General features: G+C 40.3%; 2 protein-coding genes across 4 annotated transcripts; both read right to left on the bottom strand.

Moving 5' to 3' along the window:
* Nucleotides 1-415: 415 nt before the first annotated feature.
* Nucleotides 416-12,443, bottom strand: hps5 (HPS5 biogenesis of lysosomal organelles complex 2 subunit 2). 3 transcript variants are annotated; one of them, XM_068723715.1, is made up of 24 exons: nt 12,287-12,443; nt 10,419-10,548; nt 9,600-9,710; nt 9,437-9,501; nt 9,155-9,347; nt 8,618-8,748; nt 8,111-8,329; nt 7,935-8,009; nt 7,639-7,727; nt 7,234-7,412; nt 6,637-6,795; nt 6,308-6,467; nt 4,975-5,092; nt 4,450-4,593; nt 4,210-4,278; nt 3,979-4,100; nt 3,526-3,888; nt 2,963-3,083; nt 2,720-2,869; nt 2,509-2,628; nt 2,168-2,281; nt 1,968-2,074; nt 1,281-1,572; nt 416-917 (listed from the first exon to the last, which is right to left on the bottom strand). In XM_068723715.1, exons 2-24 carry the CDS (start codon nt 10,524-10,526, stop codon nt 857-859), a joined length of 3,270 nt encoding a protein of 1,089 aa, XP_068579816.1. In that variant the 5' UTR covers nt 10,527-10,548; nt 12,287-12,443; the 3' UTR covers nt 416-856. The 3 variants fall into 3 exon arrangements, with proteins under 3 accessions (XP_068579816.1, XP_068579815.1, XP_068579817.1); XM_068723714.1 differs by having other exon boundaries at nt 3,526-4,100; nt 12,287-12,442; XM_068723716.1 differs by lacking the exon at nt 8,111-8,329 and having other exon boundaries at nt 3,526-4,100; nt 12,287-12,442.
* Nucleotides 12,444-12,620: 177 nt separating this feature from the next.
* On the bottom strand, nt 12,621-19,733 carry gtf2h1 (general transcription factor IIH, polypeptide 1). Its single transcript, XM_068723960.1, has 15 exons — nt 19,576-19,733; nt 18,980-19,141; nt 18,694-18,886; nt 17,835-18,000; nt 17,642-17,735; nt 16,379-16,528; nt 16,189-16,268; nt 15,934-16,067; nt 15,771-15,858; nt 15,588-15,676; nt 14,967-15,084; nt 14,200-14,290; nt 13,829-13,944; nt 13,443-13,535; nt 12,621-13,362 (listed from the first exon to the last, which is right to left on the bottom strand). Exons 2-15 carry the CDS (start codon nt 19,131-19,133, stop codon nt 13,276-13,278), a joined length of 1,653 nt encoding a protein of 550 aa, XP_068580061.1. The 5' UTR covers nt 19,134-19,141; nt 19,576-19,733; the 3' UTR covers nt 12,621-13,275.
* Between the last annotated feature and the right edge of the window lie 258 nt (nt 19,734-19,991).

Genomic DNA, 19,991 nt, shown 5'->3' with positions numbered 1-19,991 from the left:
CTTCCCTTTGATGCTCCAGGTGTGTGATACCATCAAATGAGTCATCAGTCCCATTTCATTACGATGTCATTAATATTATCTCTGTTAAACCACATTACCCATAATCCACTTTATGTGACGTTCAAGATCTGAAATGTAGAAATGTTTTGTTCGCAAAAATGTCATATTGAAGAAACTACAGGTAAATAAAAGGCCTTTCCAACTTATCTTTAATGGTTTCTAGTTATGTGGATTCTTTTAGGTGGTTGTTTTAGGTTTAATGCTGTCACAACCTCATGAAATAAACCCTAACTATTTATATGACTGGATAATAGGGACACATGGGATTACATTATTGTTTAAAGTAGAGAAAAAAAGATTTAAGCTTTTGCTGTGCAGAAATAAACAAAAACACAAATATTAAGGAAACTGCAGGTTGGATTAGAGCCACTCTTGTGTTTATTGGGTGCTCGTTATGTGGACTTTTCCCCCAATGTTATTGACGTGCATAGAAGGGGAAAAACACACATTTACAAGGCTGGACTATCATCATGCCAACAGAAATATTTTGTTCTTTTAACAAACAAACAAAAAATAAAAATACAGAACTTTTATTCACATGATATCAGTTGGTTGGACATTTCACTGTAATTGTTGATACTTGATGTCCTGTACATGCAAAAAACACATTAAAGTAAAAGTTAATAAGATAATACTGTTTTCACTGGAAGGATATGTACCTTAATTTAAACTGGAAAGGTTTTACAAATATTACAGTGCACAACTTTAGTTGCAGCTACAGCAGCAGTTACTGGGGAGATTTACATACAGTGTTAGTTATGTTATTTGGTGTAGAGAAGCTGCAGCTGATCTTTCCTTAAGCGTGCTGAGACCAGAGGAAGCGATCACAGCGCTCGAGCATCGTCTGGATCATTGCTCTGAAACAGAAAACAAAAGAATAGTACTGTAATACCTACAAATTAAGTCCATTCATATTACACTGATTCTTTTTGATTTTAAAAGTATTTGTTTTACTATTCATGAGGACAGAAGTAACTAGAAAGGTGCCTTCAGTAGAGGGTGTCTGCAGCAAACTGCTGTAATGTTTGATTGAATGAATATAACCCATAATTGGCTAACCCCTCACACAACAAAAAAATATTATTATTTAAATCAATGCAGAGGTGCACACGATTGATCTCATTATCTCCTGTAGAGATAACAACAGTTTGATAATGGGAGGGAACGCCTTCCCACACTTGTGTTCTCATTAAAGTTTGGTAACTGGCACTCTGACTCACCTCTGCCTCTTCTCAGTGACTCTCAGAAGCTCACAGACCAGTTTGGAGTGTGGGGAAAGGACCAACTGCACTCCACACTCCTCCAGGACGGCCATGGCGCGGTCAGGCCCGGCTGTTCGGGCCAGCATCAGGGTCAGGTTCTCTGGGCTGATCTTTCCGCCACAATCTGCCGAGCCGTTGGACCAGCTGCTGCCATTCACACCTGTGACCTGCTCTGAGTCTACCTCACTGCTGCTTTGCTGAGATAACTGGATCAAGAGCTTCCACTCTTCCAAGGTCTGAGGCACAACACCTGGAAAATAACAAAGGGACAGTACAGACATGAGACTATGATGGTGTTTTTTTGTTTTGGCAAACGTGTTTTCAATCCAGTGTCGTTCAGTTTGATTGTGTTCCATTTGGGTGATTCAGGCCACTGAAATGAGTGCAGACAGCGTCACTAAGGTAAATCATTATCATGGAATGTTACTGATGTTTAACTACACGCCGAGTGTAAAAAAGGACGAGTCATTGTTTGGACCAAGCAGTGCATCCAACTGTCAGTGCACCTTGGATTTCCATGCCGTGCACATGTCATTTTTTAGTATTTGACTCAGTAACACCCGACACACATCACATCTATGAACTCTCCTCTGAGAACATAAGAGATTTTAACTCTGCTTCTGCCTGAAAGTGGGAAAGTTTTACCATCAGCTTCCTCCATCAGACTGATGTCATCCAGCTGACAGATGGTGGTGAACGCTTCTTTGCGACACCGCAGCTCACAGCAGAGGTAGATGTAGCCTGTCCAATACCTGCACACATGCAATATACTGATGTAAACTCACAAACATAAACAGTAAAAAAAACCAACAAAAAAAACTTGGGTCAGACAAAATTAGAAGTACCCGTGACTGCGGCAAGTCTCTGCCATCTTCTGCTTGGAGGAAAGGTCTGCAGGAAGACGAATCAGGAGAGACAGGAGGCGTCCATAACCCCAGCTGAAACAATGAGAATGCCACCTGCAGCGGGAGTCACATGAATTCACAGTTACATTTATTCTTATACTTTACTTTCACAGTATTATTTTACCTTGTTGTGGCCAAATAGAATTCAGAGGTGAAATGTACCCATGATAGTAGCTTAGTTCACATCTATTCAGACACACTTTTTGTTTTATAACCTCAAACTCTCTAGGCCTTAAAATAAATGAATTAAAGGATGATAAATCTCATTTTTAGGACCAGACCTAGGCTGTCCATCCGGGCTCAGCGTATCACAGCGTTGAGGGGCATCGTGGGTAAGAGCCAGCTCCAGCCAATCCTGTCTCAGGGATTCTGGTTCAAGAAGGGACTGCAAAAATGACAACCTAGAGGAAGAATGTAAAAATCAGCAACACGAGGAGTATCTTCAAAGTATCTTTCTGTCTTTGACAAATAGATGAAATTAAGGATATATACCTGTGCTCCTCAGTTTGTGATTGGACCAGATTATCCAGGTACGCCAGGAAGTGGCTTTGCTGAGCCATGGTCATTACATCAGCGGGCGTTATCGTAGGATAGAACTGCGTAAATGAGCGTACAGCCGCCTCGCCGTGCTTCTGATACAGCCTGGACAATAACGTAGCAAACTCACTTCACAAGGTCCATCACAACTGTGATATCAGTATGCTGACCGTGTTAGAAAGAAACACGTGTACTGACCTGTGTAAGTGAGCAAGGAGGGGAGGGGCACTCCAGGGCTGCAGCTCTCTCAGACTGCGCAGTGATCTCAGCAAATCACCTCTCTGAATAACCTCCACCACCTTACTGGACTGAGTGAGATCTACAGAGAACGACAAGAGTTGATTTTTCAAATCATTTAAGATTAAACAAGTAGAGTATCAGAGATGCACGGACCTCTGATTAAAATGTTGAGTTACAAGATGAGATGCAAGTATTTATGTTGGATACTTGAAATGATGAGGCAGACTATGTTTTAAAAATGGTTAAATGATGAATGAATGTGATATTTTTTAATTCAGCAGTGTTTCAGGTGTTTAAATACCGTCCATTGACTAATCTGTTGAACTGTGATCCTGTTTTTAAAAAATTGTATTACTTATGCTTATTTATCTTTTCAAACAACAGACATCTACAATTATGATTCTCGTTTAAGTGAGATTTCTATTTTTTCTTAAAAAAAATTCTTTCTGAATTTGTGAAATCTGAAAATAAAATACGGGGAAAAAAAGATGAAAACAGAGATTTAAGGTGAAGCTTCTGACCTAGCATGGCCTCGATGAAGGAGCTCTGCACCTCCGGCTGATCCTGATAACACAGCAGACACATTCTCCTCACACGCTCTTGGTCCAGCAGAAAGAAGTAAGGGCGCAGGAAAGTTGTGCAACCCAGTACTTTATTCTCCTGGTTTCTAAAGCAGCTCATCTCTGTGTATAATGTTGCCAGCTGGGTGAGATTTGCCAGTAGATCCGATGGTACAGGTTTGGGAGACTCCACTCGGACAGGGTCTGGAGGGCTCCCATTTGAAACTTCCGGCTTCTTCTCGGTGGAGTCACACTGGTCCTCTTTTTCTTCCAGCTCACGAGACTCTTGTTTCCGCTCCTCTGCGATGCTCTCTGTTGGTTCTCCTGACGAGAACAAAGACTCCTCTTGTTGCTCTGAACAGGAGTTTAGATAATCCCACCTCTCCTTTCCTGGTTCATCCACATTTGAATCACCTATAGCAGCTGACCTGTGCTCTACAGGTCCGAGTATTCGCTCCAGCACCGCCAGCCAGTCCTGCAGAGTTTCTCCCAGGCAGACTGGATCCAGTAGCACCAAAGGATCTTGGATCTGGGAGCTGATGTTGGGAAAATGTAACGTGCAAATATACTGTAAATTCAGCTCCTATTAAAAAGGAAGTGAAATCTTGCACTCAGGATCCTATCAAAACGGTGCACAGCACTTACATAGCTCGCTCTGTCGCTGATCGAAGTTCCTGCATGTCGGCCTCTGAGTTTGGCATTTCATCATAAACTCTGTGACGACAAATATAATTCACTTTTATCCGATTTACTTTTAAAAGTCTATTCACAAGATATTAGCCCAAAATTTGGCAAAAGACAAAGAATCGTGTGAGGAAATATGTGAGGACTCATCTGTTCACAGTAAAAAGGGGTTTTAGTCCACTTTTACCGGTCTGTACTTACTCATTGTCCATTTCCTCCGAGTAGGAAGCTGAGGCTGATATTTCCGAATGTCCGCTGTCCCTGAATTCAGACCGTTGCCAGAGCTCAGAGTTCATCTGGAGGGTGTTGATCTTCTCTGTTGTCTTCTTAACAAAACTAGAAACACTGAGGAAAAACAAAAATCAAACCCAATGATATCAGATTAGATCTAATAACCTGAAAGGCAATCTATTAACATTTACATATGACAAATGACTGAATGTGATGCTTGGAAATGAGACCTGCCACATGCGTCTACACAGATGAACAGTGTGAACACATGTTAAAAAATAGATGTAGATCTTCAGTGGAAAGGGGAAGTAAGCCGTCTAAAAGCACAGCTGCACTTGAATAATTATAGTTACTGTAGGAGTTTCAATCTTCATCGAGAAAAAAAGAAGCACAATCCACAAAATAAAACTCAAAGCTATCTAAGATGACAGCATCCTGCCTGTATGGCTGCTGTGACACATTCTTGTATTGTCCTCTGTTTCTCTGGATGTTCACCTGTCTTTGACAGCCTGCAGAGCGATGCGAGGGGGTTTGGGACGGAATGAGAGGGGGAGGTGGAACGGCAGGCCTTGCTCAGATCGCTCAGCCTCCATACGCTCACTGCTCTGTGGATCTGAATAAAGATGGGGGCAAGAGCCAGAGGACAAACACAGATGGATGGAGTACTGGAGGGGAATGTTGAAAGGCAAAGGACATAATGCAAGCAGATGGAGCAAAGGTGCCAGACACCACTATCGCGAAAAACGTAAATTAAATGCTGCACGATGCAAAAAACAAACAAAACAGAACCAAAATGGTGATATACGTGTGATACGATGAAAAAGACAAGAAACTTGACATTAACAGCGGGACAAAGAGAAGATTGTAATCGTAAAAAACATGTCAGCCGTCAGAGTCATCATTCAGCTCTCACAGCAAATCCACTGATACAGATACTGATTAAAGGATTTTATGTTTTTCAAATCAAAAACTAATTTTAAAGCCAAACATACAAGACAGTATCAGAAGCACGTACATATGATCAGTATGACAACAGAGATAAATATTAGAAAGAGTATATAAAGAGTCAAGTTATTGTCACATGTATAGATGCTCCAAATAACTAATTTCTCATTTGGCATTTTTCTTCATGTTTTGTTTATTCAGGTATTTGAACAGAGTGGTAGATATGAAATAGAAAATAACGTCACTCTCTTTTCACACTGAAGAAGAGGCAGAAAAGGAGTTTGCTCCTGATACACACACACACACACACACACACACACACACACACACACACACACACACACACACACACACACACACACACACACACACACATAAAGCAAGGAGTGAAGAAAGAAACAACAGTCTGTGTGAATATTTTCTTGTTTGTATATTTCGGACTTTAGTTGTTGTTTTAGCATTGGCGCAGTTTTAGCATTTTTGGGTTTCATTTGTTTGTGTGCAGATTAAACAAAAAGTAGATAATTAACACCTGTACAAAACAGGTGTTGATTGTTATCATTACATTATTTGTGTAAATCAGTTCATATGCAAAAATATCCTAATAATCAAGCCTTTCTGCAGACATTTCTTCTCTGTGATGTCTCAATAAATTAACGTATAAATAAAGTATCACTCCATTAAAATTGATTCCATCTGGTAATTATTATATTAATACTACTAAATGTTATTATAAGTAATCAATATATTAACATAAAACACATGTTTATTCATCAAATGTAAATTAGTCCTTCCAAAAAATTTGAAATATAATTTTGTATGCTTGGATTGCAGTCATTTTTATGAACAGCATTTGTTCATTTAACAGCTGACAATCTCTTACCATGATCCAGCTGATCATCCTCCTGCACAAAACTGAACTCTTTGAGCCGCTCCTCCTCTGACATGGACTGATTGATGAGGGAACTCGTCTCCTCATCTGACTGACTTCCTCTGCGGCTGATCACACGATAGATTCCACAGTCCAGGACGTTGAAGCTCTCCTGGATGACGATATGTCCGATATCAGCACACACTCATTTGTTACAAGTATATAAGGATCTACTGAAGCTGTGTGCTTAAGCTACAACGGGCTCATAGAATTTAAAATGTATTGGATGACAAGTATTCAAAGCATGATGAATTTATCACCAGAAAGTTACTTAAACTTACATGTGAGGAGATGCTACTTCTTCGGCTGCTGGAGGCGGAGTCCAAAGGCTCCAGTTTAGTGATGACGTCCTCCAGCTGGCCGCTCAGCTCCAGGTGTGTGCTGCAGCTGAGCTGGGACCTGAGATGTTCGAGGCGGTCGATGGGAATAGCTTTCCTGGCCTGAATTGAACAGGAATGATGAGCAAGGGCTTTTGTAAATGCTTTATCAACACAGAGAAGCTCCTACTAAGATCATGAGAAATCTAGTTAAGATTCCTGATTTCGAAAACACTTGATTTACTTCAAACTAGAAATGTTTAACACAAACTACTATGGTCAATAAAGTCAGGCTATGTACCTGCTGTGTTAAGAAGATCATGATGTTAAGTACTGAGATAACCACTTGTTACCTATGTAATGAAAGTATTACACTGCCATATCTAGCTCTTGCACATTCTATGGTTTGGTCATTAAAGGTGAAACATCTCAGGATCACAGGTATATAATGTGCTTTATCCTTAGGAAAACAGGAAGTCAGAAATTCACACGAATATCTTATCCCAGATAAGTCTGGTACCACAGAGACGAGGCCAGTTAGCAAGGCAGCGGCCATCTTACCCTGCTGGTGGTGATTGTGTGCTGGAACATACAGCAGACCAGAGCAGCTAGAGACCAGGACTCCCTCCGGAGCAGACGCTCAACACAGCGCTCAGCAGATAACAGGGAGAGGTGGGACAGACGTCCACTGCCGTGGAGACAGAAGAGCTCGTTGCGATAGACAGCGATGTCAACCAAGTCTGCAAAACCAGAGAGCCGGTTTGGATCAACTTACAGTAAATCAAACAGGAACAAAAGGGCCGCATGATCAATGCTAAAATTGTTAAATATTATGACCCTTTCCATGCCATTATTATTGACTCGTGGTCCTATATCAACATATTTACAACTTGTGTGTGTTTATAAATAAAATGTTACTCCAAAGGGCCGCTTGTTCTATTTTGGGAGGAAGCAGCACAAACACACCTTTGACTTCAGTCCACAGAAGCACTTGTCCGTTCTGAGGTGTGAAGATATAAATAGCTGAATCAGTCCAGGTCAGCAAGTTTTGGTCTCTACACATCAAAATAGAGAATGTACAGTTAATCAAGAAACAGGCTCGCTTGCAGATATTATATGAAAAATAAAGGGATGCTTTTTTTGATTGTTGTCTTTTGCAATCAAAATATTTGCCTTTTATTCAATAATGTGCATATGATTAATATATTGATTGACGGGCCTAAAAACTCCGATAATAAGGCATAAATTATTACTAACATTACCCAAAATAAAGCAGTTTCTGGAAGGCGATTGACTGGGGGCTCTTCGGCACTGGGTTGTAATGTTGTGGCTCATCTCTGTAGGTAACAGAAGAAAGAAAGACAAATTCAAAAACAAAAGACAAATTAGGAGTTTGTCCTTTTAAAGACGACTATTTAAAAGTGGGAACAATCAGTACCTGTAAGTGATAAGAGGTAGAGGAGGACAGGCCAGTGGCTGTTTGAACTGATGGGTGCTCAAAACCTCACCATTGAAACTGGCCTCCCATATTCGAGACCCCGGCCGGGCAGAGTACAGCAGGGGGGGCTGACCAACTAATAATCCCCTGTTCTGAGGGAAAAAACATGCTCCATACTCCCCATCACGCTCCTTATTTCCAACACGCCAGAACTTTTCCCTGAAGGCAAGTAGAGAGGGAAAAATACACCACTGCTGAGAGTAGTCCAGGGATATATCTTACACGGAGATAGTTAAATCAGAAAATATATAACAATACTTAATTGTAAAAAGTGAAGAATCCTCAATGAATCAACACAAAACTAATAATCTATGTCTACCATTGGAAAAGGGATTCACTATCTTGCTAAAGAACATTTTAGCAGGGGCAATATTTACCAGTATGGGGGCAATAATCCACCCTGTGAGAGTCTCTCCCCCTATAGAGACGCAGCCAGCTAGTACTCACCTCTCTGTGTCACAGAGGTAGCAGCGGCTCAGGGAAGATATCAGCAGGCGACCATCTTGGTACCCGAGCTGAACCACTCTGGAGTCCACAGTGGTGACGGTCTGAACAGGGAAGATAACGAATGATGACCCCTAGACACAGAGAAAAATAATATCAAATATTTATGGCATCTATATGAATAAGGATATGTGAAACATGGTCAGTAAAAGATGACTAGAACACAGCAAGGGGTGTAACAAAAGGTGGGAGAACCAAAAACACAAAGTCGCAGGCAGTAATTACTAAAAAGCCAAAAGCCATATACATACTGTGTGTGTGTGTGTGTGTGTGTGTGTGTGTGTGTGTGTGTGTGTGTGTGTGTGTGTGTGTGTGTGTATATATATATATATATATATATATATATATATATATATATATATATATATATATATATATACGTACACACACACACACACACACACACACACACACACACACACACACACACATTATTATTGAGGAAACAAACTATCTCCACTTTGAATCAGCAGTCACTACCTTGCCCATCTTGGAGGATCCTGCACGGAGAAAGGACACCTTGCCTCCCGTGTCCCCGACGAAAACTCTGAGCATGCTGGTGTCCCAGCAGAGTGCAGTGATGGCCAGACCTCTGTGCTCCCAGGACACACTGACTCTCTCTGGACGACCCCGTCGCTCCAGCTGCAGCTCCCACACCACCACCAGACCCTGACTGGAGCACAGACAACAATGTAAAACATACAGGCAACAACAAAACCGAACACATAGATAGACTTCTTCACTTATTGGAGAGACTCTAACCTTGTTGCAACGGCGATAAAGTCTTCGTCATGAGGGCAACATGCCACCTGAGCGATAGATCCCTCCTGAAAAAGAGTGCATGATGGGTGTCCCTTACTATGTGCAGCTTTATCGGTTAATAGAGGACCATTATAAATATTTCTGCACAATAGTCACATGTTACCTTGTGAGTGAGGATGAGCCTTTGCTTCCAGCCCTCCTTCTGGATCAGGTGCAACCCTCCTGCTGATGTTCCTAAAGCGAGCCACTTCCTTGACACTGCCAAACAGGTACACTGTAACACAGAGAACACAGTAATTAATCATTTGTTCACATAGTGTAATGGTAATTTTTTACGTAGTATATATATTTCTACTCAGTATATTGTATTCATGCATAAGTAATTTTGCTCTGGACTTTGTTGAACTTCACCGTGTCTCTGTTGTGCAAAAGAATAATTCTCCCTTGCCTGTTCACATAGATAACTAACTGTGTTGTATGAGAATGTTCCATGCCAAGGCCTTTGGGCCGCTTGTTTTGGTTGCTGGCCGTTTGTTTTCACTTGTTGTTCCTATCAGTCTGAGACCAAAAGTCTGAGACCGAAACGTCTGTAACGTTGGCCATCGGCCCCCACCTTTGCTCATTCTGTATAAAGAAAGCTTGTTCACTTTTTTCGAGGTTCTTCCTCACTGAGACTGTACGCATTCTGTTGCGATGATTGAACCTTCTCTACGCAGAGAATAAATACTTAAAAGACAACCTGGCTTTTGGTATCATGTATTTCAGCATTAGAAGACTCATGCAAAGCGGGTATAGGATTTTTTTTCCACCACAATAGCTATACAACTCTTTGGTTAAATCCATTTTTGGAGGTGCAGACCCAATAACTATTCATAGTAACACAATGTCAGTACTTTAAAGACATTAGATAATAAGCTACTATAAATCATCCATGTGTGATTTGATTACAAGGCTGACTCAGTCATGTGATGGTGAAACCTACCTTGAGTCTGCCTGAGTCCAAACGGAGAGCAGACAGAAGTGGATCGAGGCAGTCGAACTCTGCCAATACATGACTGTGGTTCTCTGGCACAACTGGTATCAGAGGCATGTTCACTGGTGATCCTCTACAACTGAGAGAGAAATGGCATTCAGCAACGTCAAGACGTCAAGAGTCCCTACTCTGCTTCCTCACATACTACGGCCCTCAGCCACGTGGCATCACATGACTTTCAGTAGTTCACCTACCCTCTCAAATTGACCAGTCATGACTTCACTTTACATTCCACTCTGGCTAAAAAAATCATGTTATCATCTCCAGTTTACCATTCGAGTTGTTTAAATGTCTCTTGTCCTGGAGCTGTCATTTCATTTATCCAGAAAGACCATTTTGACAGGACCAGAGGACACCATTCCGCTAAAAATGCAGCATGTAGTTTGTCTTTGATTTACTTGTTTTGGTTTTAGGTGAATGTATGAGGAAGCAGAAGAAAAACTAAGCAGATCATTAGAATAATCAGATATGGCTGGCAAAATACATCAATGTGTGTGCAACAAAAACATTTTAAAACAAAATGACCGATCATAATTGCTCCTGAGCTTTAAAGTAGTTGACACAAGTATCTCAAAAGAAGTAACAGTCAACTCAGACCTCTCCCTATATTTGTTAACACTCTACTGCAACAGGAACGTTAACATAGCTGAATTGTCCTGCTAAAGAGACCTAGAGCACAAATGTACAAGGAAAGGCACTCATATGGCTCTGTTTATTGCAAATGATTGTGCTTGAATTTTGCACTCTGACAAACAAAATTGCCCTAAATCACATTACAGTGGACATGTTGAACCTGAGGATCTCTAAGAAAGCCCTTCTACTGGTGGGTTATTACTGATTACCTCTGTCTGTCAGAGCCCCTCAGGTTTAACATGTCAGTTGTAATCTCTACGGTTGAAATGTGGTGAGGAAGTATTCAGATCCCCTACTTAATAGTGAAAGTAGAAGTAATACACTGTACAAATACTACAGTGGTAAAAAGTTGAAGTACCACATGGAAAAAAGTATTAAGTTAAAAGCAAACTTACTTAAGTATCAAAAGTAATCAATACAGGAAAAAAAATACCTGTGAGGGTTAAACCATTTAATAATCATGTTATTGTTTTAGTTAGCAGATCTAAGTGGAGCTACATTTTTTTAATCTTATTTTTCATACTTTTCTACATGTAAAATTGTATAACGTTAAATTGACTCGATCTGTCAAAATACATGAGTAAAACGTACAATACGTCAATCAGAAGTAACGTTAGTTGGTGGAGTCGAGTAAAAGTATACAGTGGCACGAAATGGAAATACCCAATGAAAGTACCTAATGTCCTACATGACTCTACTACGTACAGTACCTGAGTGGCGTTAAAAGTACTAAACTTAACAGACGTTCTAATTATCGTTAACCTTTACCATAAAGTCCCAAAGTAAACGTTCATGACCGGAAACAAGCAGTCTCTCGTGCTTAGCCTTTAAGGCCTTTCATGGTTATAGTTGAAAATACCCAGTAAAATCCGTAATATTAAGTTTCTAAAGCTAAAAGGGGCGATTAAATTAGTATGTATCACGAGACCCGTCAGCTGACACTGATGCTCGCGTTTCTATCAAAACTACAGCTCAGAAACCCTTAAAAACAATAGTAGCAGGGCATGGGTATGTTAAATATATATTACGGTAATTCAAATGATGGACTGAAGTTCAGCGCGCCTCTGTGTCACTATGTTTACAATAACACGTTAGCAATCATGCTAGCTAGCCAAGACAGCGGCGTTTTCATCCACTATAAGTTTCAGCAGTTAAAACTCACCAAATGGTCGCGTGACACTTACCGACTACAAATCCACACCCAACCGCTGCGTTACATCGCTGGTTTCCTTCACTTTATTGTTTTTGAGGAGAAACTCTGCGGTCCGTCTCACGCCTCTGTGACGGGCAGCTAGCTGAGCTGTCACGGCTCTGCTCAGCTGATGTGAGGACACTTCCTGGCTGAATGCCCGGCTTTGACACAACGACACACATTCTCCATATTCTCCAAAGCAGCTACGCATTTAGAAGAGGCAACATCCGACGCTCTCTTGTAGTTTATAAAGCAACCACGGCAGAAAAACTATCGCTAAAACCTGAAATAAAGATGGACTTAATGAAATACTGAAGTTTCAAAAATAAAGTGGCATGAACAAAAAGCTCACTTTAATGCAGTGACATTTTTGTCTTCAGTGCAAACAAAAAGGTGCAGACATTACAAACCAGTGACTGTGTGATTTGAGCCACACACACATACACTAATGCACTCGGTGCAACATGTCTTTACAGTATTGCTATATTCACGTCACCTTTTTGCTTCGGGATTTTCTGGAACTTTGTTCCTAAGAAATCGACCCAGGGCTCAGAGGGGCTCCTTGTATGGCCCAGCTCTCTTTCTCTGCTCTGCAAACTGATGAAACGCACGTTGGCAATCCTTCCGCTTGCATTTCACACGTCAGCCTGTCGTCCAGAGGGCCTTTCTGAATTTCCATTTGAAATTTGGTCATGTTACACCATTTTAAAAAGTCCCCTTTAACCATTATCGCACCAATCACTCAACCATTGAGAGAACACAAACAAAAGAGAAAGAAACAAATGATAGATATCTGTGACTGAGATGTCGGTTGAACAGTTTGGGATGTAGCAGCGTCCATCTACATTCTCATCAAACCCGTGTGAATCATGTCCCATCAGGCTGTGATCTGTGGTCTCCTCCCCGTAGAGAACCCTCTCAGGTCACTTGTCCATATCCTGTAATCTCTTCATTGTCCTCTCTTTGACAAAACATCCGACCTCAGGTTTTCCTCAACATGCGACGGGTTTGCCAGATGTGGAACTTGCTATAGGCTGTCTGCAGCATCTCCTCCAAATGCCCTGTGAGCTGTGGGGGTGTCAGAGAATTTAATATAAGGCTCACCTGGTATTAGACATCGTGTCGTCATTTACAGCTCAGAGACTTACATTTGTACTCAAGTACTGACGCTGAATCTTCTCCTGAAAAGGACAAAGCTTGGTCATCTGGAATCTCTCGAGGTTTGACTTCATTTTCATCACCTATAAAAAAAAATAATTAAAAAATAAATAAATAAAAAAAGGAGGTGATGAGAACAAAACATTAGGAAAATCTTGGTTGCCTACACTGTTATGGGCACTGTTTATATTCCTTTAAACCACACATAAATGTGAATAATTAAATTTGTATGTGCTATTAGACGAGTACTAGAAGTGCCAATTGTTTTTTTGTTGTTGCTAAAGTCATTGGTGGTCAAGACAGAGAATGAGGGAATACATTTCTGTGTGTGACAATAACAATTTGACATCCCTTCAATAAAGTTATTATCAGTCACCTTCTCCTCCAAAAATGGTGTGTTTACAGGAAAACAGGACCAGAAGTGTCTCAACAACTCTCCAACAGCTGCATACAGATGCCTCAACTCTCCTTGAACCTCAGAAGGTACCATCTCTGAAAAGAAAAAAAAAAGAAAATAAAGTACTGCTAGTTTAAATGAACATCTGTCACGTTTGGTTCAGGTTTAAGCGATAGTGAATCTAGTCGTCGGTGAACAATCCAGAAAATGAAGAGATTAGAATCCCTCCATCTCTACAGAACGCCCTTATGGAATCAAACACACTACAGATGTGCTACACTCACCCACTGATCACCAACGTCCACAATATGTAATAATAATGATATTTAAATATTTTACGACACACTTACGATTTATGGCTTGCTGTGTTGCTGCCTGCATGAGGACGCCACCTGAAGAAAGTGCTGCAATGGCAGAACTAGCTGTTGTGTTGGACAACACCTGCAAAGAGTATTTCTGTGTTCAACACTTTGAAGGCACCATTCATAGTTTTATTTCATATTCTTGACTTTTTAGGAAAACTGAAAATCTGGATTATATTTGATAACAGTTTGCTATTTTTGTTAAAAGATGGAGTGAGAATCAACAGACCCTAATTTGTCACAGTCTAAATCTTCTGAATCATCTTTTAGTTTTTTTTGATGGCATTAGAAAGATTCACCGCGTCCCAAGAAAACCACCAATCAGAGCCGAGGAGTCACGAACAAAATGTCAGTCAATGCTTATGAAGCTCTGATCAAACTGTCAGACTAGACAGTGCTGATTTCTCGCCTCAATGTTTTCAAAAACATATTTTAGTTCACTGTTTAGCTGTAAAATGAGAAACTGACCTGACTGCCATGTTGAAATCAGTCGAGGCAAAACCAAGCCCTGCCCACCGACTAGAGCACACGTTACATTTTACAGCTAAATAGTACACCAAAATATGTCTCTGAAAACATTAGAGGCAAAAAATAGGCTGGAGGAACAGCCTTCCTGTCCTTAGCCTGAGGACTTCTGAGCCGTGAGCGAATAGAGAAAACTACAAAGATGATCATTGTGTTTTGTCCAAATCAATGATTGTTGATTCACAACAAAGGCTGTGTGTTCTGTGGTGAATACGTGTGTAGGATCTAACCTGAGTGAGGTTGGGTTTGTAATTGACCATCTCATGCCGGATGTAGTTGACAGAGTTGATGATATCCTGGCTTGTCGTATAATGTTGGGACTGAAGTGGCACTGGACCATGAGCATACCTTATAAATAAAACGAGGGAGAGAGAAACATTAAAACACCAAAATGACTTTAGCTGTTTAAAAGCATAAAGTTGGGGCTGCAAAACAGCAGAGCATCTTATAATTCTACTTGATAATTCATATATTCACTTTATGTGCTGAAGTGACATTCTGGTCTATAGCCACTGGCAGGAAATTTGAAACACAGTGGAAGCAATAAATCTGACCTGTAAAATAAAATACCAAATCTATTTTGAATCAGTTCAAAGTGCACAGTTGATTGTTGGCTACTGAAAGCTCAAAATGTTTTATGAGATAAGAGGCTTGGCTGGAGCTGACGCAACTTATCAATTGAATTTTGAATCTCTCTTTAGTTGATCGAAAGAAAATTCATAACAAAATTGATTTTGAACTGCTTCTTTTAAAGTCATTTATAAAGCAAAAATATTTACATATTCTGAAATACAGAAACATCAATTTACTTTTTTCTGTTTCATATGTTATAAATTGAATAAAAACTGTACCTGTCAGACTTCTTGAGGTTTAACGTGACTGTTTTTGGTCTGTTTTCCCTTTGCAGATCTTCATATTCTATGGCTTCTTGTAATTTAACCTAAGGAAGTTTGCAAACAGAAAAAAAGTGACGCAGTCTGTAACAGAGTAACATATTTTGAAAACGTCTGTTAAAGCTGCAGAGCCATCGTCACCTTCTTTACAGGAGGCTGGAAGAAGTCAGAATCCCTCGAGTTTCCATCTGTACTGCTCGTCTCACTAGCTTGGTCAGCTGGTGTTTCCCTTTAAAATTTACACAGTTAGCAAAAAAATTAAGAGATTAAGCAAGTTATATTTGTTCTAAAGCTATTTCTTTACCCCTTCCGTGAGCCAGCTGCCAGCACCATGGCACTGTGATGGTTGAAGCGCTTTATGATGGCAGAGTTGCTGCTCTCCTTCACCGTCCGGTTCGAATTGGAAGTTGAGGGCAATGTTGTAAAAACTCCGTAACCCTGCGTCACAAAAACACCAAGTCTTGAGGTCCAAGGAGAAAGACGAAAAAGAAAGCTATGCAAGTAAATAACGTTTGAAGTAGCATGACGTCGCTGTGATTGTCTAATCATTAAAACTCACCTCGTCTAACGTTTTATCCTCCAACGACAGGAGGTCCACCAAAGGATTCTTCACTCCTTGAACCACCATAGACCTTAACCCTTAATGGGACAGATTTAAAAACAAATGAAAACAGATTTGTGGCGTAGCGGTTGACTGACATCGCTAGAAAATGGGAGATTTGCATGTGAAAACGCTTTAAAGCTCCTACCCTGGTCATCCTGCTTGGCACACTCTGAGAAGATATCCTGTGTTCCTGTGTTGATGCGGTCTCTGTGAAAATAATGGGACTGGAAAAAGCGGGTCCAGAACTCCTTCTCCGTCAGGTTATGAGGCACATTTTCACAATACTTCTGTTTCACTGCAAGTACAATGTAAGGCGACATGAATATATTATAATCTATACGCAGTGTTTTGGAACACCAGTTGTATATTTAGGATCAGTGACTGAGGTGACCAGGAATGCACTGAACTGTTTATCTAAAAGATGTAACAGCTGATTTCACAAAACAATTCTTCGTTGTATTTCTTAGTTGAAATTCAAATCTGAGCTTGCAGCAGCCTTTTCCTGATCTATCAATACTTTAACATCTGATAATATAACTAAGTTCGCTAAGATAAAGGATCAGTGTGTAAGATTTAGTGGCATCTAGTGATGCCCTCCAACATTAACGAGCGTAGTTGTCACTAACTCGAGTATTCTTCACATCACCTGGTTCACCTGGGCCTCTATGCTCGGTGTGTGTGTGTGTGCGTGTGCATGTGTGTGTGCGTGTGCGTGTGTGTGTGTGTGTGTGTGTGTGTAGTTGGAGGAGCTCAGCCCTGACCCAGAGAGCAGAGGAGATGCATGCTGCAGCGAGATAATAAATTAAACCAAAACATTAAAAAGAAGCGGTAACTTCGTAGCTTATCCATACTCCGGATTTATAATTCATAATTCAGCAGCGGGGTCCACTTTAATACCTTAATATAATAGTTTTGGTACCCATCCCTCCCTTCAGGTAACATAAAAACACAAAAGGCTCTCGCTAGAGCCAGAGTTTGGGTTGTCCCTTCTGAGCTGAAGGGTGACCGTGGCTAAGTGGAGAGCAGGGCCGCCTTTCAATCAGAGGGCCGGTGGTTCAATCCCCGGCTCCTGCTCCGCTAGTCTCATGTCAGTATGTCCTTGAGCAAGACACTTAACCCAAAAATTGCTCCCGTAGCTAGATAGATACTAGTAGATAGATACTGAATTGTAAGTTGCTTTGGATAAAAGCGTCTGCTAAATGACTGTAATGTAATGAGCTGCTGTAGAAACATGGCGCCTCTGTGGAAGACGACCCGCTACCTATATGAATGACTCTTTCTCAGCAAACAAAAACATTCTTAGTTTGAGGTCACTATTGAAAACATAATTCTAAATATTATATTCCATTTCTGCCAAATAAATTCCCCTCTATCCTCTACACTGTTCCTTTAAGAAGTCATCGTTTACCTGTAGGGTATGTTCTGAAGATGGATTCAATAATGTCAGCAGTCAGATTATATCTCAAGCCATTGCAGCCATCTGTCTGAGGTCTAATGTCTGCCTGTAATGCACAAAAATTACATTTAAAACTATGCTGTTACTGCTGAAGTTGTCAATGCGCAATCAATTATGAAATTTAAGATAATATTGATGTACTCACCAGAAAGGCTCCAGATATTCCGACTTCCTGTTTGTTGTTGGATAAAGACGAGTCTGCGTGGTTTGTGTCTCCTAACCGGTTAGCCCAGAATTCATCTGCACTGATCACCTGACTCACAACCAGATCTTTATACAACTGGAAAAGCACTGGATCTTCTTGAAGCATCCTACAGGAGAAAATACAATAAAGTAAATTATTAATGACTAGATTAATTATTAAATTACACTAGTAAATAATGAATGCCTAAAATCTTCATTGGTGATATCAAGAGGAAGGCATTGATTTATAACTTCCTGTTAGGTATCGATTTACTGTAACACATCCAGGACCAGGAAGACTTAATCCAAGTATTAAAAAAAAAAAAAAAAAGGAAATCCCAGAAAGTTTCTGAAGCAGTCGAATACAGCAGTCCTGCAATATTTCCTACTTCGTGAAGGTTTTAATATTCATTGTTGCCTTAACTGTATGGTCATCTTAAAGGCTGTAGTCTGTGATATTGTTGAACTGTATTTTGTTGACTACGTTTATACCAATGAGACGAGACTGAATATTAGAAACACTTCTCGATATACCTCAAACTGCAGCCTTCAAAAGGACCAAAAAGTTGAATCAACACCTTTCAAAAACAGCATTAAGTAGGTGGAACTGGAGTTTAGATTATCTATTCACACATATAGACCCTAAAGTCAACATTGAACTCTCATACTCAAGTTAGACAATAACACTTTTCTTTCAGTTACACAGACAACACTTGTCAGAATGATAAATTAGTTGTTGTTTTTTGTCTTTTAATGCAATTTAATGACAGACTATTGCCAGACATATCCTTTAAGGAGAATCTATTGAACCTCTGTCTTACCTGTTTTTCTCCTCCAGTTCCTTGTTGGCTTTCTTCTTGAACTTGGGCAGCAGCTGCTGCAGCAGCTCCTTGGCGGCATCTCTGTCTTTGAGTGCACTGCTGTCATTGGAAAAGTGGAATGTGGTACTCTCGCCAGTGTGAAGCACCAGCTGCAGCTGAATTTTGGATTTACCATCTGGGCTGATCTTCTGACCTGTACAGAGAACAAATTAAGTGAAGCTTGAGGACATCACCAACACTTTATTATTCATGCATTCATTGTAATAGGATGGTATCAAGTACTCACAGCGAATATCGGCGTACAAGTGGCTGACTGTGAAGCGGTCTTTACCCTCTGGCCCCCAGGCTATCCGTTCAGCCATCAGATAAAGTGTGCCATCCTGCTTCCTCTGGCGAACCTTCTTCACCACCAGCAGCACCTCCTCTGATAAAGATGCCATGGCTCCAACTGAAACGAGTTATTCATCATTAATAATCATGTCCTGCACAGGGGTACGGATCTAATCTAATTAATCTCACAGATAAAAGGATAAATAACTGTGTTACCTCACGCATAAGTATTCAACGCTATGACTAACCCACCTAGTCGTTACTTGACCTGCAGTAACAGAACTCACGGTAGCAAGAATGAAGCCAGTAACGTTACCATGACTTAGATATCAAGCACTTTGTATGAGATGCAAGCACAAACTATTTCCGATTTCACTACAGCGTCCTGAATAAATGTCGTGCGCCCTTCTGCCAGGTAACGCACTCTAACCACATACAAGCCACTGATGTGTTGACGGTTTTATCATATTAACTTAGCTAACTAGCGTTACGTTAGCTAACGTTAATAATCAAGAAGAAGAAACCTGTCGGAGAAGTCCGCAATAAACTTACTTTAACGTTAATAAATCGATACTGCAACGGACACCTCGCTTTCCTTCAACACATAGTCTCAAACTAATGTATTCATGAATATAAAAATAACTGAATGAGTTATTTCAAACGGGATTTTGACTACTCTAACAGCGAGCGTCTCAACTTCACCGCCGACATGACTGCCAGGCGGTGTGTTTCATTAAAAACGTTCCGATTGGAAAACGGGATAAAGAATCAGTTCCGTCAAAAAATATATGTTTTGAACAATTTAACCATATTAACAATTCTACTAATAATCAAATAAAATAAACAATGATGTTAAACTTCTTTGAAAAAGCCTATTTTGGTCAAATTTGGTGCAGTATAATTCGGTTAATTTAATGCAAGCATAAATATTAGTCTTTATTAATATTAAATTGTAATATAATGCATTG

Source organism: Cebidichthys violaceus, unplaced genomic scaffold, assembly GCF_023349555.1.
Source record: "Cebidichthys violaceus isolate CVI_PGR_0920_01 unplaced genomic scaffold, fCebVio1.0.p SCAF_3, whole genome shotgun sequence".
NCBI classification, from domain to species: domain Eukaryota; kingdom Metazoa; phylum Chordata; class Actinopteri; order Perciformes; family Stichaeidae; genus Cebidichthys; species Cebidichthys violaceus.
This window is presented reverse-complemented; position numbering and strand designations above follow the sequence as displayed.

Bases quoted from the DNA above. Each gene is read 5' to 3' on its own strand.
- gtf2h1 (XM_068723960.1), bottom strand. From the start codon at position 19,133: ATGGCATCTTTATCAGAGGAGGTGCTGCTGGTGGTGAAGAAGGTTCGC. The intron at 15,677-15,770 runs GTGACGATGGCT...AAACTTCCTTAG, and splicing joins TCCAGCCTCCTGTAAAGAAG to GTTAAATTACAAGAAGCCAT. The intron at 13,536-13,828 runs GTGACTGATAAT...TTTTTTTTATAG, and splicing joins CACCATTTTTGGAGGAGAAG to GTGATGAAAATGAAGTCAAA.
- hps5 (XM_068723714.1), bottom strand. From the start codon at position 10,526: ATGCCTCTGATACCAGTTGTGCCAGAGAACCACAGTCATGTATTGGCA. The intron at 3,084-3,525 runs GTCAGAAGCTTC...CGTTCTCTGTAG, and splicing joins CTTCATCGAGGCCATGCTAG to ATCTCACTCAGTCCAGTAAG. The intron at 2,870-2,962 runs GTCAGTACACGT...GTTATTGTCCAG, and splicing joins CTCCTTGCTCACTTACACAG to GCTGTATCAGAAGCACGGCG.